Genomic DNA, 21217 nt, shown 5'->3' on the forward strand with positions numbered 1-21217 from the left:
ATATATATATATATATAAAACAATTAAATTTTTATCATATATTTGTTGTAAAAATCTTATTGTTGAGCTCTGAGCATTTAAATTTATTCAATTTTGTTAAAGTCCACATGGCAAAGCAACAAAACTGTAGTTTAATCACCAACAGTTTAACATAGATCTGCATTTGATCTCAAGAAAAGGACCATTTCTTCTTGCTCTTTCAGCAGCAAGCATATTGAGCTTGGAAGGGCGGACAAACAGCGAAGCCCATCTCTGTGGGACAATAGAATGAAAGACTCTGATTTTAGGCACAGGTTGAAACAAGCTGGTTGCCAACAAAATGTTCTGCATAAAAATGAGTATCTACAGCGGCAGCTGCCTGCAAGGAATCACTGCAGTAGCTACACACAGAAACAAGCAAACATTTCTTGGATTTCAATACATGATTTCAGGGTGTATCAGACAAAAAAAAATAAAAAATTCTTGATCAGTTTCAAATACACCTCACCACCACAATACCACCTCAAATACACCTGCTTCAAAACACTGTTTGATTTGCATGAAAAGGATTACAAACTGCAGCAATGCGTTTCTTTGAAAATATACATTTCTTTGTATATTGCTATATAATCATTTAAATGGTTTGATCTCACAATCCTTTGATTATCTTTAACCAATATTCAACACTTAACCCACTCCACTCTATTCCATTCAGTGATTTTTTTTGAAAGAAATTAATGCTTTTAGGATGTGTTAAATTGATTTTTAAAAAATGATAATAAAGACATATTGTTAGAAAGGATTAAATAAATGCTGTTCTTTTTAACTTTGTTTATTTAAGAATCCTGAAAAAAGTATCACAGGTTTAAAAAAAATATTAAGCAGCACAACTGTTTCCAACACTGATAATAAATCAGCATATTAGAATGATCTCTGAAGGATCATGTGACACTGAAGACAAGCGTAATGATGCTGACAATGTAGATTTGCATCGCAGAAATAAATGATATTTTAAAGTATAGTAAAATAGAAAACCATTATTTTAAATGGTAATAATATTTCACAGTATTACAGTTTTTTCTGTATTTTTGGTCAAATAAATGCAATTATGAACAAGAGACTTTTTCAAAACACATTCAAAAAATCTTACTGATTCCAAACTTTTGAACAGCAGCGTAATTTTATGTGATTTGAACATACAAACGTTTTGTTTACCAGCCTAGATCTTTCAATAATATTTCACAATATTACAGTTTTTTCTGTATTTTTGGTCAAATAAATGCAATTATGAACAAGAGACTTTTTTCAAAACACATTCAAAAAATCTTACTGATTCCAAACTTTTGAACAGCAGCGTAATTTTATGTGATTTGAACATACAAACGTTTTGTTTACCAGCCTAGATCTTTCCTAACCAGTAGGCAACATTCTATTCTCACGAACAGGTCTTGAAACTTGCAGAAACCTGAGAAATTCAGTTAACGTGTATTCAAAAAATGTCATCTCTCATGTCATGTTACATTCCTTCATGTGACTGAAACCTAAAACTTTTGATGACCTCTCTGGAGCTTTAACCACTAAACCACAACACCACAACCAAATGACCAACAGGACGATCACTGAGTAAAAAAAAAAGTTTCATAGCTCGCTTGGCAAAACATTTGTCTCAATGTTTCATAGAATGTTTCTTGCGTCGTGACGTCATCGCGGCGACGTGTGTTTTTACCTTGAAGCTGAGCGGAAAGAGACTCCTGGTGCTGCTGGTATTTCACGGCCATATCTTCTGTCCTCTTCAGCTGTTTGTGCATCTCGTAAGAAAACATCCCACCATAGATCACCCCAAACACCACCGTGACCAGCAGCAGAGACTGGAAAATCTTCTTCTGCTTCCTGGAGCACACGCCGTTGCCCATTTTCCCTCCTCTCTCGGGTTCCACAGAAACTTTCCAGGGAATGATTTTCTCTTCACTCTTCAGTATAGAAACAGCTCCGTCCTCTCCCAGATTCCTCATGAAACATTATAATTGTGGACAGTTGCTCGTGCGACTTATATATTTGAAATGTTTACGAAAGTCTCACGTTTTGCCAAGTTTTCCAAAGACATTCAGCAGATTAAAAAAAGTAACGAATCCGGTTGTAGTCGGTCCTCGTGCTTAGTCAAAGCTCTGTTAAGTTTTCTACATAATGAAAAATGGTCTTTTTACTAATTATCTGAAGTTTAGAGGCCTAATCGCACCTTTAGTTACGTGTCACCTAGAGCTGCAGCAGATCATCCAGCGATGAGGCTGAAGGAAATCCCGCCCCTCTCAAACATTAAATTGCTACGATTGGTCAAGGTTCGTGTCAATCAAAAGAGATTCGCTCTGATGGGAGGGGCGTGTGTCTGAGAATGTTTTCAAAAATGTCCAGAACAGGCGAGGAAATAAGCAATTTGGATCATATTTTCAATTGCAGATTTAAAAAAAAAACGATTTTGTTTTTTTTAAACTGTAAAAAACGAACTGTTCAAAATTAACTTTTGAACACCAACTCTATTTTTAAATAAATTAATAATTGTATTCAGAAAGTTGGCATTAAGTTGACAGTAAAGACATTTATATAATGTTACAAAACCGTCACAGGAATAAATTAGCCTACATTTTAAAATATATTTCTCTCTCACACTCTCTTCCTCTGAACTGTTTTATATGAAATGCGATTAATGGTATCCAAACCTACTGTTTCTCTGAGTAAACACTTCTATTAAAAGGCAAACTTTTTAATTCAAAGGCAATTTAACACAGTCACCATATTGAGCATTAGGATAACAAATCAGCGCTGACTCGTGAGGAGGAGAGAAGCCAGCATTCACTATTAGAAACCTCATATTGCTCAAGGGCCGCAACCTGCCCTTCAGTTAAAGGGAAAGGCTGATCTAAAAGTGTTTTTACAAACCTGTATGACTTGTTCTTTCTTCCATTGATCACAAAAAGAGATGTTAGGGTCTGACAGCCCAGGACATTTTCACACATGAAAATGCAAGGTGATTAAGACTGTCATTCTGCTTAACATCTTTTGTATTACATGCAAATAAGAAAGTAGGTTTAGAATGACATAAGGGTGTGTAAACGATGGCCTAATTTTCATTTTTATCAGATGGTGTGATTCTCGGTCTGAAATATCATCTGAAAATCCTCTGAAATATCTGGTATCATGTTTGAGGAATGTGAATTTCCTCTTGATTGGAATGCAGACTGCAAAAAATAATTTCTAAACTGCATTTCAATCTTCTTGTACAGTAAGAAAAAAATAATTCAACATGTATTAATTAATTTTAAAAAATTACTGATTTTTTTTTTGTTAAACATGATCGCCATAGATAAGATTGTATGATGTTCCCATAATAGGAAGTCAATAGTGATACAGTAACTGGATAAAAATAATCTGTGTATGTTGCTTTTCAAGGAAGCTAATTCCTGTAATTAATCACATGCATGTCTTCAGCTGGTGGAACAACTCAAACAATAACTTAGAAACAGAAAGTATCCACCCATTTCTCAGTATATGGCATTGCTCAGCGTGTGATTCCATCAGACACAATGGCACACGGCGCAATGCTGCTGCTGCTGAGCTTGGCTCTCGCTCTGGGACCAGCCGTAGGTTTCTATGGGGGTTCCATGACGTTCACACCTGTAAACAGATTTCCAGATGGATCAGTGGAGGTAAATCCAGTTTTGAAATTTTAGAACCTAATGAGTCTCATTTTAATTAGTCTATTTGTATTTTTTTTTTTACTTGTACTATTTCTGTTTCATACAGAGCATGTAAAATGAAGCAATCTAAACTTAGATTGTGAATGCTTAATTTCCTGAAATGCTTAATTTTTTATTATATATATATATATATATATATATATATATAAAGTCCAGGTTTTTTTTTCATCTAAGTTTTTATCTAATGTTTATATTTTATTTCATCTTTACTTAAATTTCTGATTTTTAAATTACTTTATTAAATAGTTTTAGTTAATAATAACAACACTGGTTATGTAATTCATGTAAAACATGTGACAACTAGCCCCGGTCTCCTCTATGTGTTTTTGGCAGATGCACTTTTACTACAGAGAGTCCAGTAGGGGTCCCTGTGGTTCTCAGGTTGACTGGATCTGTGAGAGTGGATCGTGTGGCATCCTCACTAGCACCGAACCTGTGGTGACAGACAGCACAGCTCAAAATCTGTGGTGCCAATCAGAGGTTCACATTGCCAGCAATGTCACTAGTAATGGTCCATTCATTCTGAGGTAATTCTGATGCTGTTTTTATACAACACAACTATTATGCTCTGACTTAAGTCATTGATAACAGTCTTACATAATCACAAAATACACATAATAGATACAAATAAACGAATAAAATCCCACAAAAATTTGTATATGTTAAAGGATTGTCATATTAAGTTCTGTAGTTATGCATAAAGTGAATTATATATTCTCTCGTATTTAAACACATAACAATAAATGACATAATAAGTAAATGCACGTGCATTTGATTAAATATCTCTATCAGCTCCTCTGGTTGCTGCTGGGAGGATAATGTTCATGGTGTCGGTGGATGGACGCTTCGCACTCATGTTGACACTGGCCGTCGATCTGACACTCAGTCTCCAAACAGATCCCCTGTTTCAGCAGCAATTCCAAACATAAGGTGCATGCTTTTTAAAATGACATCATAAAAATTTATTAATACATATATTTTGCATTTGTATTTTCATTAACAGACACATCCACTTCCGTAAATACATAATGCATCTTGCTGCATTGTCTTTTTGATAATACTCAGGATTCCTCAGAACTGCTTCCAGAACATTCATTTGCTGGCACATGATCCAGATAACGATGTTGTGAGATGCAGGTTTAATGACGCCAACTGCACAGTGTGCCATCAACATCCAAACATACATCTTTATCAGGTAACGTTTTCTAATGACAAACTCTTCAACTTGAAGAAAAACCTCAAATTGGAAGGGTAAATGCTTAGTTTTTAAAAAACTGATAAATTTCCACCACAACAAAAATTATGTTCCTTGCCCCTTTGACCTTTTAATTTGTATTTTGAATGTATTTTGTGTGTGTGTGTGTGTGTGTGTGTGTTTTGTAGGAATCATGCACTTTGCACAGAGAAGATTCTCTGGATGTGGGTGTGCATGTGTTTGAGCTCTTGCTGGAGGATTATCCCGTTTCAAACATAACTCTGACTGACGAAAACGGGGTCTTCTCAGTCAGTAATGCATTCAATGACAGCAGTAACCCAACCGCTCTCAGTCAAGTGCCTCTGCAGTTTGCAGTTGAAAGTGAGTGAGAATCACATTATCTGTTACGGGTCAAACAAAGACTCTCCCACATGCAATAAAATAGTTTAGGACGCTATATAACTTTTTAGAAGAAATTTACAGAAATCACAAAAATGGATTCAAATTAACTAAAAAAGTAAGAAATATTAAGAGCAATATCTTTATTTATTTTTTTTACCATACAAAGTCTCACAAATGAAATTGAAAGGAATACCAGAAGTATTAATTTGGCAAAGTACACTGAAAATTTGGAGTAGAAACAATTTTCATTCAGAATTTGCAAGTATATTTTACAAACAATTACAAAGGAACGTTAAGTTACACATTGATTAAAATGTGAAATTTTGATGTAGAAAAATAACCATTTCCAACTTCGAAAAATCTTTTCTTCTTTTTTTTACAGTGTAAGAAATATTCAGAGCAATCTCTTTAAATTGTTTAATAAAAATCCGGATGCAGTAATCACAAATGACTGGAAAAGTCATGGAAATATATTGCTCAAGTCCATGCAGAAAATACTTTGTTTTTGATTGAAGGTGTAATCTGTTGTTGAATGTATTTTTTTTTATATATATAAAGAAAGAAAAATGGAAATCAAAAGTGCATGGGAAAGAACATAAACTAGACATACTGTAGAGCTACAGAATAATTTCACCAATATTCGAGACATCGATCACTTCCAGAAAAACAATAGACATTCATTTCTGTTTAATTGACCTGAACAACCGGTTTCTGTCATTTGAGAGAATGCGTGTGATTAGCAAGAGCCAAAACAATGCAAGACATGTCAAAAGAAAAATTGTGGATAAACAGGTTTGGTTTGGCTTTTGTTAATTGTATCAGAACACGTAATTGAAAGCAGAAGTGAACTGATGCTGCACTTACAATAAATGTTCGTCTGTTGTGAATTGTGTAGCACTGATACTGTGTTTGTGCATTTCTGTGTATTTAAACATACTCTACACACCATCTTGCAGTTCTTCCACCATCTCAGGGTTGTGTACCAGGCGTGAACAAACCAAGTTTCTTGACACCAACTCCTTTACATGGAGATGTGCATCATGCCGCTGTGGGAGAGGTGCATGAGATCACCCTGCGAGCACAGATCTCAGACAACAGGTCTGAATAATGTTTTGTGTTTCTCAAACAAAACTAGAATCACAGTATTTCTCTTAAATATTTGTTAAGCCAGCGTTTCGTTATCTGCAACCTCCAGATTTGATTGCATTTTGCTTATTGGTGGCAGTCATAATAGATTTTTAATCAGTTTTTTCATTGCATTTCTAAGTGGCGTGATTTTGATGAGCAGACGAATTTAACTGAATTCCATTTTATATCACTAGATCAAGTTGGAAAGAATACCTTGACATGCTCAACTGACAATGTTTGCCGAATCAGGTTTTTCATTTGTCTGCCGCTTGAGTTAATGCTGTCTGATCTTTCTGTTCCTTTTGTCTGTGTAGCATCTTTGATTTCCAGGTCAGTGGCCCCTCTAATATGTCTAAGACCCTGACAAGTGAGAGTAATGGAGTTTTGGAGGCAACACTGACTTGGACTCCACAGAAGACGGATTTGTACCGTCGTGTACCTGTGTGTTTCGCAGCAGAGACGCTTCACAGGTAAAATGGGGTCTGTATTTATATTCACTGGTTATTTTTGTTCTCTGCATAGTTTCTTAAGAGTTCTTGTCTGTCTTTATCAGTCAGTCAGAAATGAGGTGCATCATCGTGGCTGTGGCAAAAGCAAGGGTTCTTTCAGGTAAATACATTAGCAGAAACATCTTTTACGTAAGGATTTGAATACAGATACGAATGCTTAAAGGGTTAGTTCACCCAAAAATGAAAATTCTGTCATTAATTACTCACCCTCGTGTTGTTCCAAACCCGTAAGACCTTCGTTCATCTTCGGAACACAATTTAAGATATTTTTGATGAAGTTGACCCAGATCTGGCGTAATGACGTCATCATGCCGGATCTGGGTCAGCGCCGGGGGACTCTCACGTCATGTTACTGTCGTGAACGCGCGTCCAAAGTGACGCAGTAGAGACCAAAATGTGGAATAAAGTCGTTATTTTTGTTTGGCACTCTCACGTCATGTTACTGTCGTGAACGTGCGTCCAAAGTGACGCAGTAGAGACCAAAATGTAGAATAAAGTCATTATTTTTGTTTTGTTTCTCGTAGCTTCGTAACTTTACAGTTGAACCACTGATGTCACACGGACTACTTTGTTGATCATCTTGGTACTTTTCTGGACCTTGAACGTGGTAGTTACCTTGCTGTCTATGGGAGGGTCAGAGAGCCCTCAGATTTCATCAAAAATATCTTACATTTTGTTCCGAAGATGAACGAAGGTCTTACGGGTTTCGAACAACACGAGGGTGAGTAATTAATGACAGACTTTTCATTTTTGGGTGAACTAGCCCTTTAATACTGGGTTTGTTCACGAACTAATCCATTTTTCAAATAAACTTTTAATTAAGTGAATGAATCAATTATACGTTTTATTCACTTAAGTTTCTTCCTTTTGAAGCACGTACCTGCCAAACGTTCTGACGTTCTCACGTTGTTCATTCAGTTTGTCTGTGATGTGTTAAAATGTTGGATGACACTACAATGACGAAAGAATGTTAAAGTCATCATTTATTTAGGCTATAAGCTACTTTGTTGTCATTTGTAGAGAAAATTATGCTTTAACGCTCTTTCTAGAATTCTTTACTTTAATATATTTGCAGACAAGCAAATGTAATAAAGTACAAAATGACTCGGTCGTCAACATCTCAAGGACTCTAAACCTGTTTTTAATGAATCGGTTGACTGAATAATTCTTAAAAAACAAAAATCTCTCATATAAAGCACAAATACTAGGCTATATTTGCTCATCGCCACCTACTGACATAACGATGTAACTTACAGAAAGAGCCACTGAACGATTCAGTGAACGAATCTTTTTGGTGAGTGACTGCGGATAAATCGAATCATCACCACCAACACTAGTAAATGCATAGAGCATTTGAATAGACTTAACTTGTACATTGTGTTGTTGTGGCAGTTCAATACCTCGGTACTCAAGCAAGTTTCCTTTTGTTATTATTCATGCAGGTAGTGAGAAAAACAGTCAGATTAAATGCCATATCCAATAGAATGCAGTGAGTTCTGAATTGCTCTTGTGTTCGTTGTGCAATTCTTGCGTATCTAGATGCGTTTGCATTCACATAATTGTGTAAATTATGTTTAATGCCTTGGTGTTTTTTATGATTTAAATGCAGGTTACATAAAAATACACCAGAATCGTGATTTAATGAATTAATCATATTTTTCAAGGTGAAGCAAAGGTTATCTGTGACGATAACAGTATCAGCATTGTAGTCAGTAAAGCCTCCATGGATGGAATTGACCAGAACTGGCTCCAACTGCGAGACCCCACCTGCTCCCTTACCTCCAATGACACCCACATCCTGGGCACGATGTCCCTCAACACCTGTGGCACTACGATGGATGTATGACAACTATGTTCTTCGAAGTTAAATATTTGAATATTGCATTGAAGCCCCTTACATTCTCTTACTTTTTCTCTCTTTTTTCTTTGGTTTCAACACCAATCAGGACTCTGGAGATTTCATCGTCTTCAAAAACGAGATCAACTCCTTTGAGAACCTGAATGCTGTCATCACCAGACGCAATCAAGTTAAATTCGGCTTCTCCTGCCAGTATCCCAAAATGGCCAGTGTCTCCAACCGCTACGTTAACCATAAATCTGACTACATCTTCACTGAATCCAGTTTCGGCACGTTTGGTTACTCGTTTGAAGTTTTCACCGACAACAGCTTCAACAGTCAGGTAGATCCCAGCCTGTATCCGGTGCAGGTTCAGCTGATGGACCAGATCTACATGGGCATTGAAGCTCATACTGCTCTACCAGAGGTCACTCTCTTCGTTGAGTCCTGCAGAGCCACTCCAGAAGACAATCCATTCAGTGCCGTCTTTTATGACATCATCAAAGATGGGTGAGACTTTATCGTGAACCAGATTTGGACATTTTTAGAAGAAAAGAATAGGATGTTGCCCATTTTATGGTCCTCCAGCCATAAGTATGAGCAATAGAATGCACTAATGAAAGAGTAAGTAGGCCTGTAATTAACACCAGAAGTTTATTCATTATATTCCAAGCTTGTCATTGGTAATGCTTAAAACACTGCAGGAACTTGGCAAAATTAAAGGCTCGCTAGATTAAGCTTTTGGGCTACTAACAAAAAGGTTTCAGGTTCAAGCCCTAGGCGGTCTCCTTCACGGTCGGCCTACAAGGCTTTGTTGAGCCTCACAATGGCTTTCCTCAGAGCCATTTATCACTGTGGTTTACCTAAGGTGTGGTTTAGTAATGTGAAAAGTAAGTGTGAAGCTAAAGATTGATGCTTGTATTTGTGCACCTGAAGCCTTTTTCAGTGCTAAACACTTGTTTACACTGTATTAGTGAAAGAAAATGATTTGTCGTTCATTTAATTACAAGGTCAAGTTACTCACAGCTTAATCCGCAAAAACTTGATCTGCTGAGAGATCTTAAAATAGCGATTTTTAAGTTATTAAAACTTTTGTTCAACAAGGATGCAATAAATTGATCAAAAGTGACAGTAAATACACTGATAATGTTACAAATGATTCCTATTTCAAATAAATGCTGTTCTTATAAACTTTCTATTCATCATATTTTGGAATTTTCTATCAAATATATGCAGCCTTGGTGTGCATAAACTATTCAGTAGTGTACTGTGCATAAACTTTTATCAAGGAACAATGAGTATATTGTGTTGGATTTCATTTTGAAAAAAGTAATGCACAATTCCAATTTTCCTAATATAGGCAATAAGTCTTTCCAATTCAAATGTGTCAGTTTCTTTGTTTCTTTGTAATTATTTGTGAAATTTCTGACTGATTTTTTTATTTATTTTTTTCCAGTGAAAAGTTTATTTATGACCTTCCCTAACATCATGGTACTGTATCAAATGTCAGATGTCATCCACAATTAATATATAAAAAGTTTTATAGTTTAATTCTTGAGGAAGAAGCTAATTGTCACTGTTGCCATAGAGGCTCTCATTTATCTTTAGTCAGGTGTTTTGAGATAATTATACTTAATTATACTTAATTAAACCAATGAACTTAAAAGAGATATTCAACCACACAGATGCCATAAGACATGCCGTCATGGAATGACTTTAAATAGCAACCAACTTCATTACACACTCATCAATCACCGTTTACGACACAAAGATTTACATTTTAGATTGGCAAGCGGGTGGAAAAAACACCCAAGTAAAAGATGCAAAACATGCTTGATCATTGCAAAGATAACAAGGTAAAAATTTCCTTTAAAAGTTTCTTAAATATCCAAGCAAATGAAATCTATGACAAAACTGGGTATAACAGATTCATGTATCAGCAGTTCATTTGAAAGATGAGATTATTTGACTAGAAGAGAGAAGTGATTACAGTATTACAAATATATTACAGTGATTTAGTATAACTATTTTCACTCAGAAATTGCTAGTAAATTTCACAAATAGTTACAAAGAAATGGCAAGTAATTAAACATGACATTATAAAGTAGAAAGACTGAAATAGTGTAGTTATTTTTGTTATTTCAGAAATGTTTCCTTGACAACTAGCTAAAATAAATAAGTTCAAGGGTTTTTTTAAATATGTGTTTTAATTCATTTAATGCTTATTTCAAGTAACTTTTTAAAATATGGTTTTACTTTCAGGTTTAGTTAACTATAATAATCCTAACAATACGCTGTCTCACTTTGCATATTAAGAAAAACAACAACTAAAAATGTGTAAATTAAGTCAGAATGTAATTTTTTTTCATTAGACAAGCATTATATTTAGCTGTCATCATAAAAACATATTTGACAGCTAGACTGCGGCAACTGAACAATCAGAATCAAGTATTTCAGAGATTATAAATATTGATATTATTTGTTATAGTGTTATTCCAGGTCATTTTCCATTGATTTCCTCTTAGATATTGCTCTTACACCAAACCCAAGGCAAACTCTGCCACTGCTTCCAAACCATGTTTTACATAGAGATTTATGTTTATTTAAACAAAGACAAAGTGTCATATTTCTTTTGAATCTTAACAGTTGGTTTTCTTTACACAGATATGGAGATTTACTGTCTAAGATCTGAATATGTTTTATTCACCCTCATGTAAAACTGATGATTGACATAATGAGCACAGTCCAAACTCCAAAAACACGAGCTGCAGATCAATTAAAAGGAAGTTCGGCATCAGTTACTAGTTGTACGGTAATTCATTTGCTCAACTAGCTCAACTGGTTCATTTTTCTTGCAGGGTGTCATGTGTTCCCGTAAACCTTATTTCTGACATGATCAACAGATCATGATCATTCAGATCTTTGATATTCTGAAAACAAAAATAAAAAATCATTTCAAAGACAACGCCTCTTTAAAACAGAACCAAAGAGTCAGATGCAAGTTTGTGGTTGCATTCTTTCGTACATGCAATTGAAATGTTTGTGCAAATAATAAAAATAAAGTGCAAAAAAGTGCATATATTTGTATATGCTATATTAACATATTTCACTTGTATACAGTATGCATGTATATGCTATATTAACATATTTCAGTTTTAATAAAAAACTTGTGGTCACAATGGTGTGTCTAACCACAAAGATGTGAAAAGAAAATGTACATGCCAATAATTCATTAGCAGTAATTAAACCAAGATGAGTATTCTGTGTTTTCCTTTTCTGGAATTCATGACTGTCATTTCCTCTATCAGATACAATAAATCAGAAACCTGTTCAAAGATGCAGAAGACATCGGTTCTGATCAGGATGTCTCTCACCTCTCTGCTCTTGGCCGAGCTTCTGCTCCTCACCACAGTAACGGCCTCACACTTCTATGGCGGCTCGATGACCTTCAACCCAAGAAGGAATCATGATGGATCATACAAGGTGAGAACTCCTGAATTTTAACTGACTGAATTATATTTATAAATGCATGCATTTGTAACACCCCCTTCCTGCCACTGGGAATTTTATGGGTGACGCCCAGGTTCTTTAATATAATGGGTTTAATTTGTTTAAATTCGTGCCTATCTATTTCACAACTTTATCACAAAATATCAGGAAAAATTTAATACAACTTAACAATAAAATATAATTATTTCCTGTTACAGTGGTAGTCTTTTCAATAAAGTTTCTATCAAACCACAAGCGTGTAGTCCCTTTCTATCAAATGAGCTCTATATGTAAAATCAACAGTCAGCAATATGAAAGAAACAAAATCAAGATAAAATAACCCTCTAAGCTGGCAAATACTACGTAAAATACTTTTCAGTTCCTGTTGCAGGCCTGTTTGCTGCTTGTGTTCGTAGAGGCCAAAAACGCACGGCCGCTTCACTCACTTGAGCCACAACAAAATAAAATAAAACTGAAAACAGGGTACCTGTGTTTACGATATCAGTCGTTTAAATCAGGATCATACACAGTCACAGTCTGTTGGTTTCCTAATCGGAATCCATCCCCCCGAAGCACATTCGGCAGACGTCAATGTTAAAGGGGTCATATGATGCTGCTAAAAAGTATTGTGTATTTGGTGTAATGAAATGTGTTTATGCGGTTTAAGGTTCAAAAAACACATTATTTTCCACATACTGTACATTATTGTTTCTCCTCTATGCCCGCTTCGTCCACGGTGAAAGCCGATCCGGCGATCTACAGCGCGTAGTTGAAGTATTTCCTCAGCGACCAGCACGGATCAGTTCCAGGACATCTCCCTTCTCTCGCTCGTACTGCCTTCTATTGCTCCTTCTCTGTCCGTTCTCCCGTCTCGTCCCTCCCCTCCTTCATATCCTGATACATGATAGGTTATTAGTCACAAAGTACCCAATTACATTATAAGGAAATAAAATTCACAGGCTCAACAGTTTAGGTTCTCTCGAAGTGGTTTTTTTTTCAGTACGCTTATAACTTTATACAACATTAACATAAACTTTACTTACAAATATAAAACCGTAACAAATTCTGTAGCAGGGGCTACACATTTATTTGCATTTTACATGTATACATTTATGCATTTGGCATTATGTTTTTTATTTTTTGAGGCAGGTTGTTAGACTGGTTGCTTACTCAAAATATACACTCTCAGAAAAAGGTACAAAAGCTGTCAAATAGGCAGTACCTTTTCAAAAGGTATAAATATGTAACATAAAGGTTCTAATATGTAGGGGTAAATAAGGAACAAATGTAAAACTTTTTAAAGGGTATCACACCAGTGACAGTTTTTGTACCTTTGTGCATTCACCTAATTCAACCTTCTTCATTACGCACGCCTGAATAGTCTTTATAAGGTTGTTAAAAGTTAAATAGAGTTGAATAAACTACCACTTTAAAGGGGTCATCTGAGGCCCATTTTCCACAAGTTGATATGATTTTTTAGGGTCTTAATGAAAAGTCTATAACATACTTTGGTTAAAATTTCTCAATGGTAGTGTGAAAAACACCCTTTTTACCCTGTCAAAATCAGCTCTGCAGAAATCAACCCGTTTTTTTGCATGTTGCTTTAAATGCTAATGAGCTTTGCTGACCCCGCCCCTCGCCATAAGTTGGCTTGTCAACCGCCATAAAATCATACAAGAAGAAGACCCTGCCCCTCTCCTCTGTGGGGTGACGAACCATGCTTTGAGAGACTGTTTACTTTAGCCGCATTTAGCCGCAAAACTTGCTAGCTAGCACGTTATTAGGAACAGCGATTGCAAAGATTCATAAAATACCCTTTATACTCACTTCTGCTGTAAGTGAAGCTGGATCACGAATGATTCGCGCAAACATAAATGCATTTAGGCAGATTGGGGGCCATTCCCTTCACAAACAATAGTAATCCACTGCGTCTTCAGTAAATGACGGGAGTTCATTATTACATCCAACAACAAAACACCTCAATCGCTATGGAGCCATTCTTGTCTACTCCTGCTCCGGCATTGAAACAATGGTGGTCGGACTGTTACAGCTCACTCAGGGCAGGTCTAAGGTAAGAAGGCACTGTCAATCAACTATCGTGGGAGCAGCCTTCGTCCGTGTGACGTCACACAGACAAGAAGCTGAGAACGGCTTGATTTTAAAAAGGGGATATTATTTTTAGGGATTAAATAAAAACCACTGGGTGGATTTTTATCATTATAGGGTAGATGTGTACACACACTGCCAACACACATTTATGTTCAAACAACATGTAAAAGTGAAATTAGCATCCTTTAAGAAATGAGATACATGTAGCACATCTTTGTGCAACAAGTTCTGTAACTCAATATGCTGTGCAGCTGGATTCCTTAATTGACTCAACATTGTGTTTTTAGTATTTATATTCAATAAACATTAATTTTATACTAAAGCCAGTACTGTTTTGTTTGGGTTAAATGTTAATATGGCTGACAGTTTGGTAAACGCAGTCAACAAAACTGAAGACGCTTTTAAAAAAAGCTAATCACAAAACACAACTTCTTTAAACAAACAAACAAACAAAAAAACGAAATAGAGCTAAAGCATGTATTAATGTGTACTCATATGTACCCAATCATACATATATTCAATTTTTAAAGGGATTATGGGTATTGCAGAATTCCCCCATAACAATGATTCAGTGGCAAATTTTGCGGTTATTTTTCAAAAATACATGAATACAAAAATATATTTTTCTCACTTACATTGACCTTGGAGTGAGATCGGACACCTCAGAGCCCAACCAATCGCCAATAACCACCACCCTATACCATTTGTTAGGTAAAACAGCTGTTTATAAGAATTAATGGAAGCTTATGGTGTCTATTCATCTACTTTATTAAGTCATACAGTTCTATGCTACATTCATGTTGCCGTATTGTTTTTTGTTGCAGAGTTCCTCAGAACTGTCCCAGGAGGTACAATCTTTTAGCATTTGATCCTGATGGTGACCATGTCAGATGCAGATTTGGACTTGGACAAAACCAGGAGTGTGGAATCTGCAACCAACTTGATGGTTTTACGTTGGATCAGGTGAAGAGAATAAGATATGTGCATGACTCAAGCAGGGACATAAAATTTATTTCAGAAGTAGTGAGGAGGGTAGTATGTTCAGTGTACTGAATATATAGATAAACATATATGCAGTAAACTATCAAATCAATTGAAAAGCATAATTTAGATACAACACAACTTACATTGCTTAAATTAATGACAAAATATTTTTTGATTGGTCCTCGTTACAAACACCTTTGAGCAACCATTTAATCTCTTAATATCTTGAGTTGTGTTTAATGTTTGGGTTTACACTTTTGCCCGATTTACTAAACAATTCTATGCCCATGATTGAAGCTTTATATTAAAACATACATTCTGTAGTATATATATGCTGTAATAAAATAGTATGCCATGGGTCATAAGTATTTCAGTTCAATCACATCTTTGATTTTTCATTCACACTTTTTTTATTTTCTTCGAAATGTAGCATAACTGCTCTCTATCATATTCGCACACCTGGGTCACTGGAGTTTATTAATTTGAGCTAGTGCTGGAGGATTTCCCCATTCAAAAGATTACTCTGTCCTACACCAACCAACTTTCAAAGAAAATATCTTCAATCAGTTTCATCAGAAGCCGACGTGCTGTTAATTATCATGGAACTGCAGCTATATCACCTCAAGCATTTGCACATACAACAACCTCTACAAGACGTTCAACAACCACTATAAAACAGATATCAACCACAACAACACCGACTACAACCTCAACAACACCGTCAACAACCACTATGTCACCGGCAACAACCACAACACCTACAACAACCACTATATTACCAACAACAACCACTACAATAACCACTACGTTACCACCAACCACAACACTTACAACCACTATGTTACCAACAACAACCACAACACTTTCAACCACTATGTTACCAACAACCACAACACCTACAACAACCACTATATTACCAACAACAACCACTGCAATAACCACTACATTACCAACAACCACAACACTTACAACCACTATGTTACCAACAACAACCACTAAAATAACCACTACATTACCAACAACCACAACACCTACAACAACCACTATATTACCAACAACCACTAAAATAACCACTACATTACCAACAACCACAACACCTACAACAACCACTATGTTACCAACAACAACCACAACACCTACAACAACCACTACATCACCAATAATAACCACAACACCTTCAACAACCACTATGTCACCAACAACAAACACCACATCACCGACGTCAACCACTACACCACCAGCAACCACAACAACACCTACAACATCTACTACATCACCAGCAACCACAACAACACCTACGACAACCACAACGACTCCTACAACAACCACTACATCACCAACAACCACCACAACACTTACAATCACTATGTTACCAACAACAACCACTACAATAACCACTACATCACCAACAACAACCACAATGTCACCAACAACAACCACTTCAATAACCACTACATTAATACCAACGACAACCACTACACCACCGGCAACCACAACAACACCTACAACAACCACAACGACTCCTGCAACAACCACTACATCACCAACAACAACCACAACACCTACAACAACCACTATGTTACCAACAACCACTATAATAACCACTACATCACCAACAACAACCACAACACCTACAACAACCACAATGATACCTATAGTAACCATTACATCACTGACAACAAGCACTACGTCACCGAAAACAACCACAACACCTATGACAACCACGACGACATCTACAAACACCACAACACCTAAAATAACTACAACTACACCTACAACGATCACACCTGAACCCACTAAGACCACATCTGAACTTACTACAACCACAATACCCACCACTATACAAACAACAACCATATATCCAATAACAACCACTGCAGCAACAGCTTTACCACTGAGCAAAATACCTCTTCAGTTTTCTCTTCAAGGTATGTTTGGAAGTTTTGTAAAGTATGCTTTCAAATTATACTATATGTTTGATTAAATGTATACTATACATACATTTCAGTTGATGGTCCAGCACCATCTTGCACTGAGGGAGAATATCTACCCCGGTTCCTTCACCCAACACCACATCATGGAGAACACCTGCAGGCTCGTGTAAATGAAGAGCTTGAAATCAGAGTAAAAGCTTTTGCATCTTTTTCTAGGTATTAAGAAAAAGCTTTGAATTAAAAAATTAAATACTTTAATTAAAAGTTATAAACTGTTTTTAACTCAACTGAATTCGGAATAGCATATTTCTGCCATTTCTGGCAGATATAAAGCTATGGCAGTAAGAGTAACAAGAGTAGAATAGTATGTTATTCCAAATTCAGCCATTGTCTGTGGTAAAAATAAAAACTGCTTCTGGTTGTTTTGGTGTGCCATGCTCTGTAGCACCTACCAGAGGGCAGGAGTTCAAAGAGGTTGTGCTTTTGGTGTGATGTCTTTGTTTTGTTTTGTTTCAGTATGTAGTTTTGTTTTTAGTTGCCTTCTTAAAAAAAAGACTGTTAGAGGGGTACACGGGACATGATGGCCTGTCATTGTAAAATTGCAAAGAAATTTTGGAACATGGTTGTGCGCAATTAAAGTTTCTCAATGTTTTATTGTTGTTTTTTTGTCATCTAGAATCATTGATGTCATCATTAGTGGACCACTGAACAGCACAAAGTACAAAACCACCACTGGGGAATATGTGATCTACTGGACACCAACTGCAGAAAACTATGGCCAACACTTTCCATTTTGCTTCATTGCAGAAGGACAATACGGGTATGTTTACTAAGTAAATGTACTTTAAATTTTTTTTAGCCAGTTTAAAATCACATTATGAGAAACACCTTTCTATTTTAAAGGGGTCATATGATGCTGCTAAAAAGAACACTATTTTGTATATTTGGTGTAATGAAATGTGTTTATGCGGTTTAAAGTTAAAAAAACACAATATTTTCCACATACTGTACATTATTGTTTCTCCTCTATGCCCCGCCTTTTTGAAACGCGTCGATTTTTACAAAGCTCATCGGTCTGAAAAAGCGAGGTGTGCTCTGATTGGCCAGCTATCCAGTGCTTTAGTGTTTGCAACTTTACAGATCTTCTTTATGCACCAAGAGCTTGTAACACTCCAAAGAGAAAGGAAAAATTGAAATCGCATCATATGACCCCTTTAAGGTTTGATATTTTCCACTCTGAGATCAGGTGCGTTGTTGCAAAGGTGAATGCAGAAGGTGTGTAAATCAGTTTATCAATTTTATTTATTTAATTCCTTTTTTACAATAATGCAGACCCAAATAATAATGGCATGCATGAGTGACATGAAGTAAATTAACTTATGAATTAAAAAATAGGTAATTAAATGAATTATATGACATTCTGTGGCTTTTAGTCCATGTCTATTATCATCTGTATGCTAGTGTGCACCGAAAGGTTGACAAAATTAACCTTTATCAAATAAACACATTTAAAATGTACAATATTTATCTACTTGGGAAACCAGACCACAAGTATTGTTGACTCATCTTGTACTACACATTTGTTCCTGTTCATTTGATGTTGTTGTTGTTCAAATTTCTTGCTCTGATGAAATATGTACATTTGCATGTTATTAATGTTATTTTCAGGACCTGTGGCACATGTAACCTGTACTCAAAACTCAATGTCAGTGACAGTTGAGAGATCCTCCATCAAAAACCTCCATGGTGACCACTTGAGACTGATAAATCCATCTTGTCGGGTTTACACCAACCGTACCTACGTGTTCACCAACACACTTCTAAATGAATGTGGCACTCAGATTGAGGTGAGCAGTTTTATAATCAACATATACAATCAAAATTAACAATCAGATCCTGTGAATTCCAGAGCTTAACTATTTCACAACTTCTGTTTCTTTATAAGAGAACAATAATGAACTCATCTTCAAGAATAAAATCATTACATTCGATGATCCCAGGGACATTATAACCAGAAAGAATAAGCTAGAAATTGAAATCCTGTGCAAGTACCAGAAAAGAACCAACGTTACGCTGGAGTTTGATACTCACAGACCACCAATCATCATCTCAGAAAAAGGTTTTGGCACATTCAACTATCAGTTTGAGTTTTATGTTTCTGAAAATTTCCACACCAGCAGGGGTTCAGAATCTTACCCGCTTTGAGTACGATGTGGGCGATAAGATCTACATGAAGATCGAGCCCGTCACTCCAGTCCTAAACACTGAGATCTTCCTCGAGTCGTGTGTGGCTACACCATACGATAATCCCAATTACCCAATCTCCTATCCCATCATAAAGAATGGGTGAGATTCTACAAACGTTATTGATTATTTACACTTTTTACTTATGCCAATGTTACACGTTACACTTGTCTTATCAGTTTGTCACAAATTAATCAAGTGCTTTTCCTTATTTCAGATGCAACGTGGATGAAACGGTTCAGTTTTTCACAACACACCAACCATATGTCCAGTTTGAAATGGAGGCCTTCAAATTCATTGAGTTCCATGACCAGGTTAGAGTGGTGTTTAATGCAGACACACACACACACACAAACTACAATTTGGCATCAGTAAGGTTTTTGAAAGAAGTCTCTTAATAATGCTCAGGAAGGCTGAATTTACTTGATCAAAATTACAGTTGAAACAAAAATACTGTGAAATATTATTACAATTCCAAATATTTGTTTTCTTTTTGAATATATTTTAAAATGTTGTTTATTCCTGTGATGAATTTTCAGCATCATTACTCCAGTCTTCAGTGTCACATCCTTCAGAAAACATTCTAATATGCTGATTTGCAGCTCAAGAAACATTTCTGATTATTATCAATGTTGAAAACAGTTTTGCATGATAAACATGATAATGTTTTCAGGATTCCTTGCTGTATGTCAAAAGAACAGCATTTATTTAAAATAGAAATATTTACTGTCACTTTAAAGAATATAAAGTGGATTTTTTCTGAAAGTGAGGTTTCTTCTCATATACTCTGATATAGACTCCATAAGAGAATACAGCGCATCTCTACAAGTAAAATAAAATTGGAATATTTCTGTTTAACCCTGCCTTCTGTCACTGTCTCTTATCTTTTCATCTTCCTCTCTAGGTGTTCATCAGCTGCTCAATCATCATATGCCAGGCGAACAATCCCAACACCCGCTGCTCTCAGGGCTGCGTCAACAGCACAGTCGCTCCACCGTCCCACCACCTTCACAAAAGAGAGGCTCCCATCCAGAGCGCCAGTCACTTCATCTCCCAGGGGCCCCTGCGGCTGAAGAGAAGTGCATTACGTAAGACATCTCGTTCATTCAGCTTATGTAGCAGATGACTGTATACTAAACAAATGGTGTTAACCGTTTCAACCTTTACTCACATTTCAGAGGTCACTATGGGAAGCCAAACAACTCAAATGTGGGACGAAACGGCGCGGTTCACCGTAAGCCCGGGACTAAGTCTAAACCTTGTTGTCATCGCTATTTGTCTCGTGGCAACAGTTGCCATGGTGTGTGGAGTGATCGTCTACAGAGCCAGAGGGCAAAGGATCAGATACAAACCTGTGCCATCGCACGAGTTTTAGTCATGTCAGCTCTGTTTTTTATTTTTCAAAGCATAATGCTTTATTTTTCCTGTGAAAACAGAGAATTAGCAAGACTATTGGTGTGCTTTCAAAAAGCTGTGATGGGAATCTCTGGTCAAAGTGTGTTTTTCTTTCTTTTGTAATCATTTTCAGTAAAGTAATGTGAGTTTAAAACAGATTGGGAATATATCAGCGGTCACAGTTCTTACTATTAACTAACAATTAACTACGACTATATATATATATATATATATATATATATATATATATATATACACAT

General features: G+C 36.1%; 2 protein-coding genes and 1 pseudogene across 2 annotated transcripts in view; 2 read left to right on the top strand and 1 right to left on the bottom strand.

Moving 5' to 3' along the window:
• The window catches only part of golim4a (golgi integral membrane protein 4a), a 15807-nt gene extending 13518 nt beyond the window's left edge, over nucleotides 1-2289 (bottom strand). Inside the window, exon 1 of the mRNA XM_016547544.1 lies at nucleotides 1706-2289. Coding sequence (XP_016403030.1) covers nucleotides 1706-1991 — 286 coding nt within the window. The 5' untranslated portion in view covers nucleotides 1992-2289. The remainder of the gene's footprint in view (nucleotides 1-1705) is intronic.
• A 1133-nt stretch (nucleotides 2290-3422) lies between these two features.
• LOC107736036 (uncharacterized) lies at nucleotides 3423-9316 on the top strand. The gene is made up of 10 exons (XM_016547554.1): nucleotides 3423-3680; nucleotides 4065-4258; nucleotides 4524-4661; nucleotides 4797-4926; nucleotides 5115-5307; nucleotides 6285-6426; nucleotides 6771-6926; nucleotides 7010-7065; nucleotides 8630-8805; nucleotides 8912-9316. The coding sequence occupies exons 1-10, from the start codon at nucleotides 3558-3560 to the stop codon at nucleotides 9314-9316; spliced, it is 1713 nt and encodes a 570-aa protein (XP_016403040.1). The 5' UTR covers nucleotides 3423-3557.
• A 7488-nt stretch (nucleotides 9317-16804) lies between these two features.
• On the top strand, nucleotides 16805-21102 carry LOC107736050 (deleted in malignant brain tumors 1 protein-like; annotated as a pseudogene).
• Nucleotides 21103-21217: the final 115 nt, after the last annotated feature.

This window comes from Sinocyclocheilus rhinocerous, unplaced genomic scaffold (assembly GCF_001515625.1).
Source record: "Sinocyclocheilus rhinocerous isolate Xijiao unplaced genomic scaffold, SAMN03320098_v1.1 scaffold942, whole genome shotgun sequence".
Lineage (NCBI taxonomy): Eukaryota > Metazoa > Chordata > Actinopteri > Cypriniformes > Cyprinidae > Sinocyclocheilus > Sinocyclocheilus rhinocerous.

What these genes read in the sequence shown, in the direction of transcription:
- LOC107736036 (XM_016547554.1), top strand. Translation starts at nt 3,558, where the DNA reads ATGGCACACGGCGCAATGCTGCTGCTGCTGAGCTTGGCTCTCGCTCTG. An exon ending in CAAACATACATCTTTATCAG is followed by an intron (nt 4,927 to 5,114) that starts GTAACGTTTTCT and finishes TGTGTTTTGTAG; the next exon opens with GAATCATGCACTTTGCACAG. An exon ending in AAAAGCAAGGGTTCTTTCAG is followed by an intron (nt 7,066 to 8,629) that starts GTAAATACATTA and finishes ATATTTTTCAAG; the next exon opens with GTGAAGCAAAGGTTATCTGT.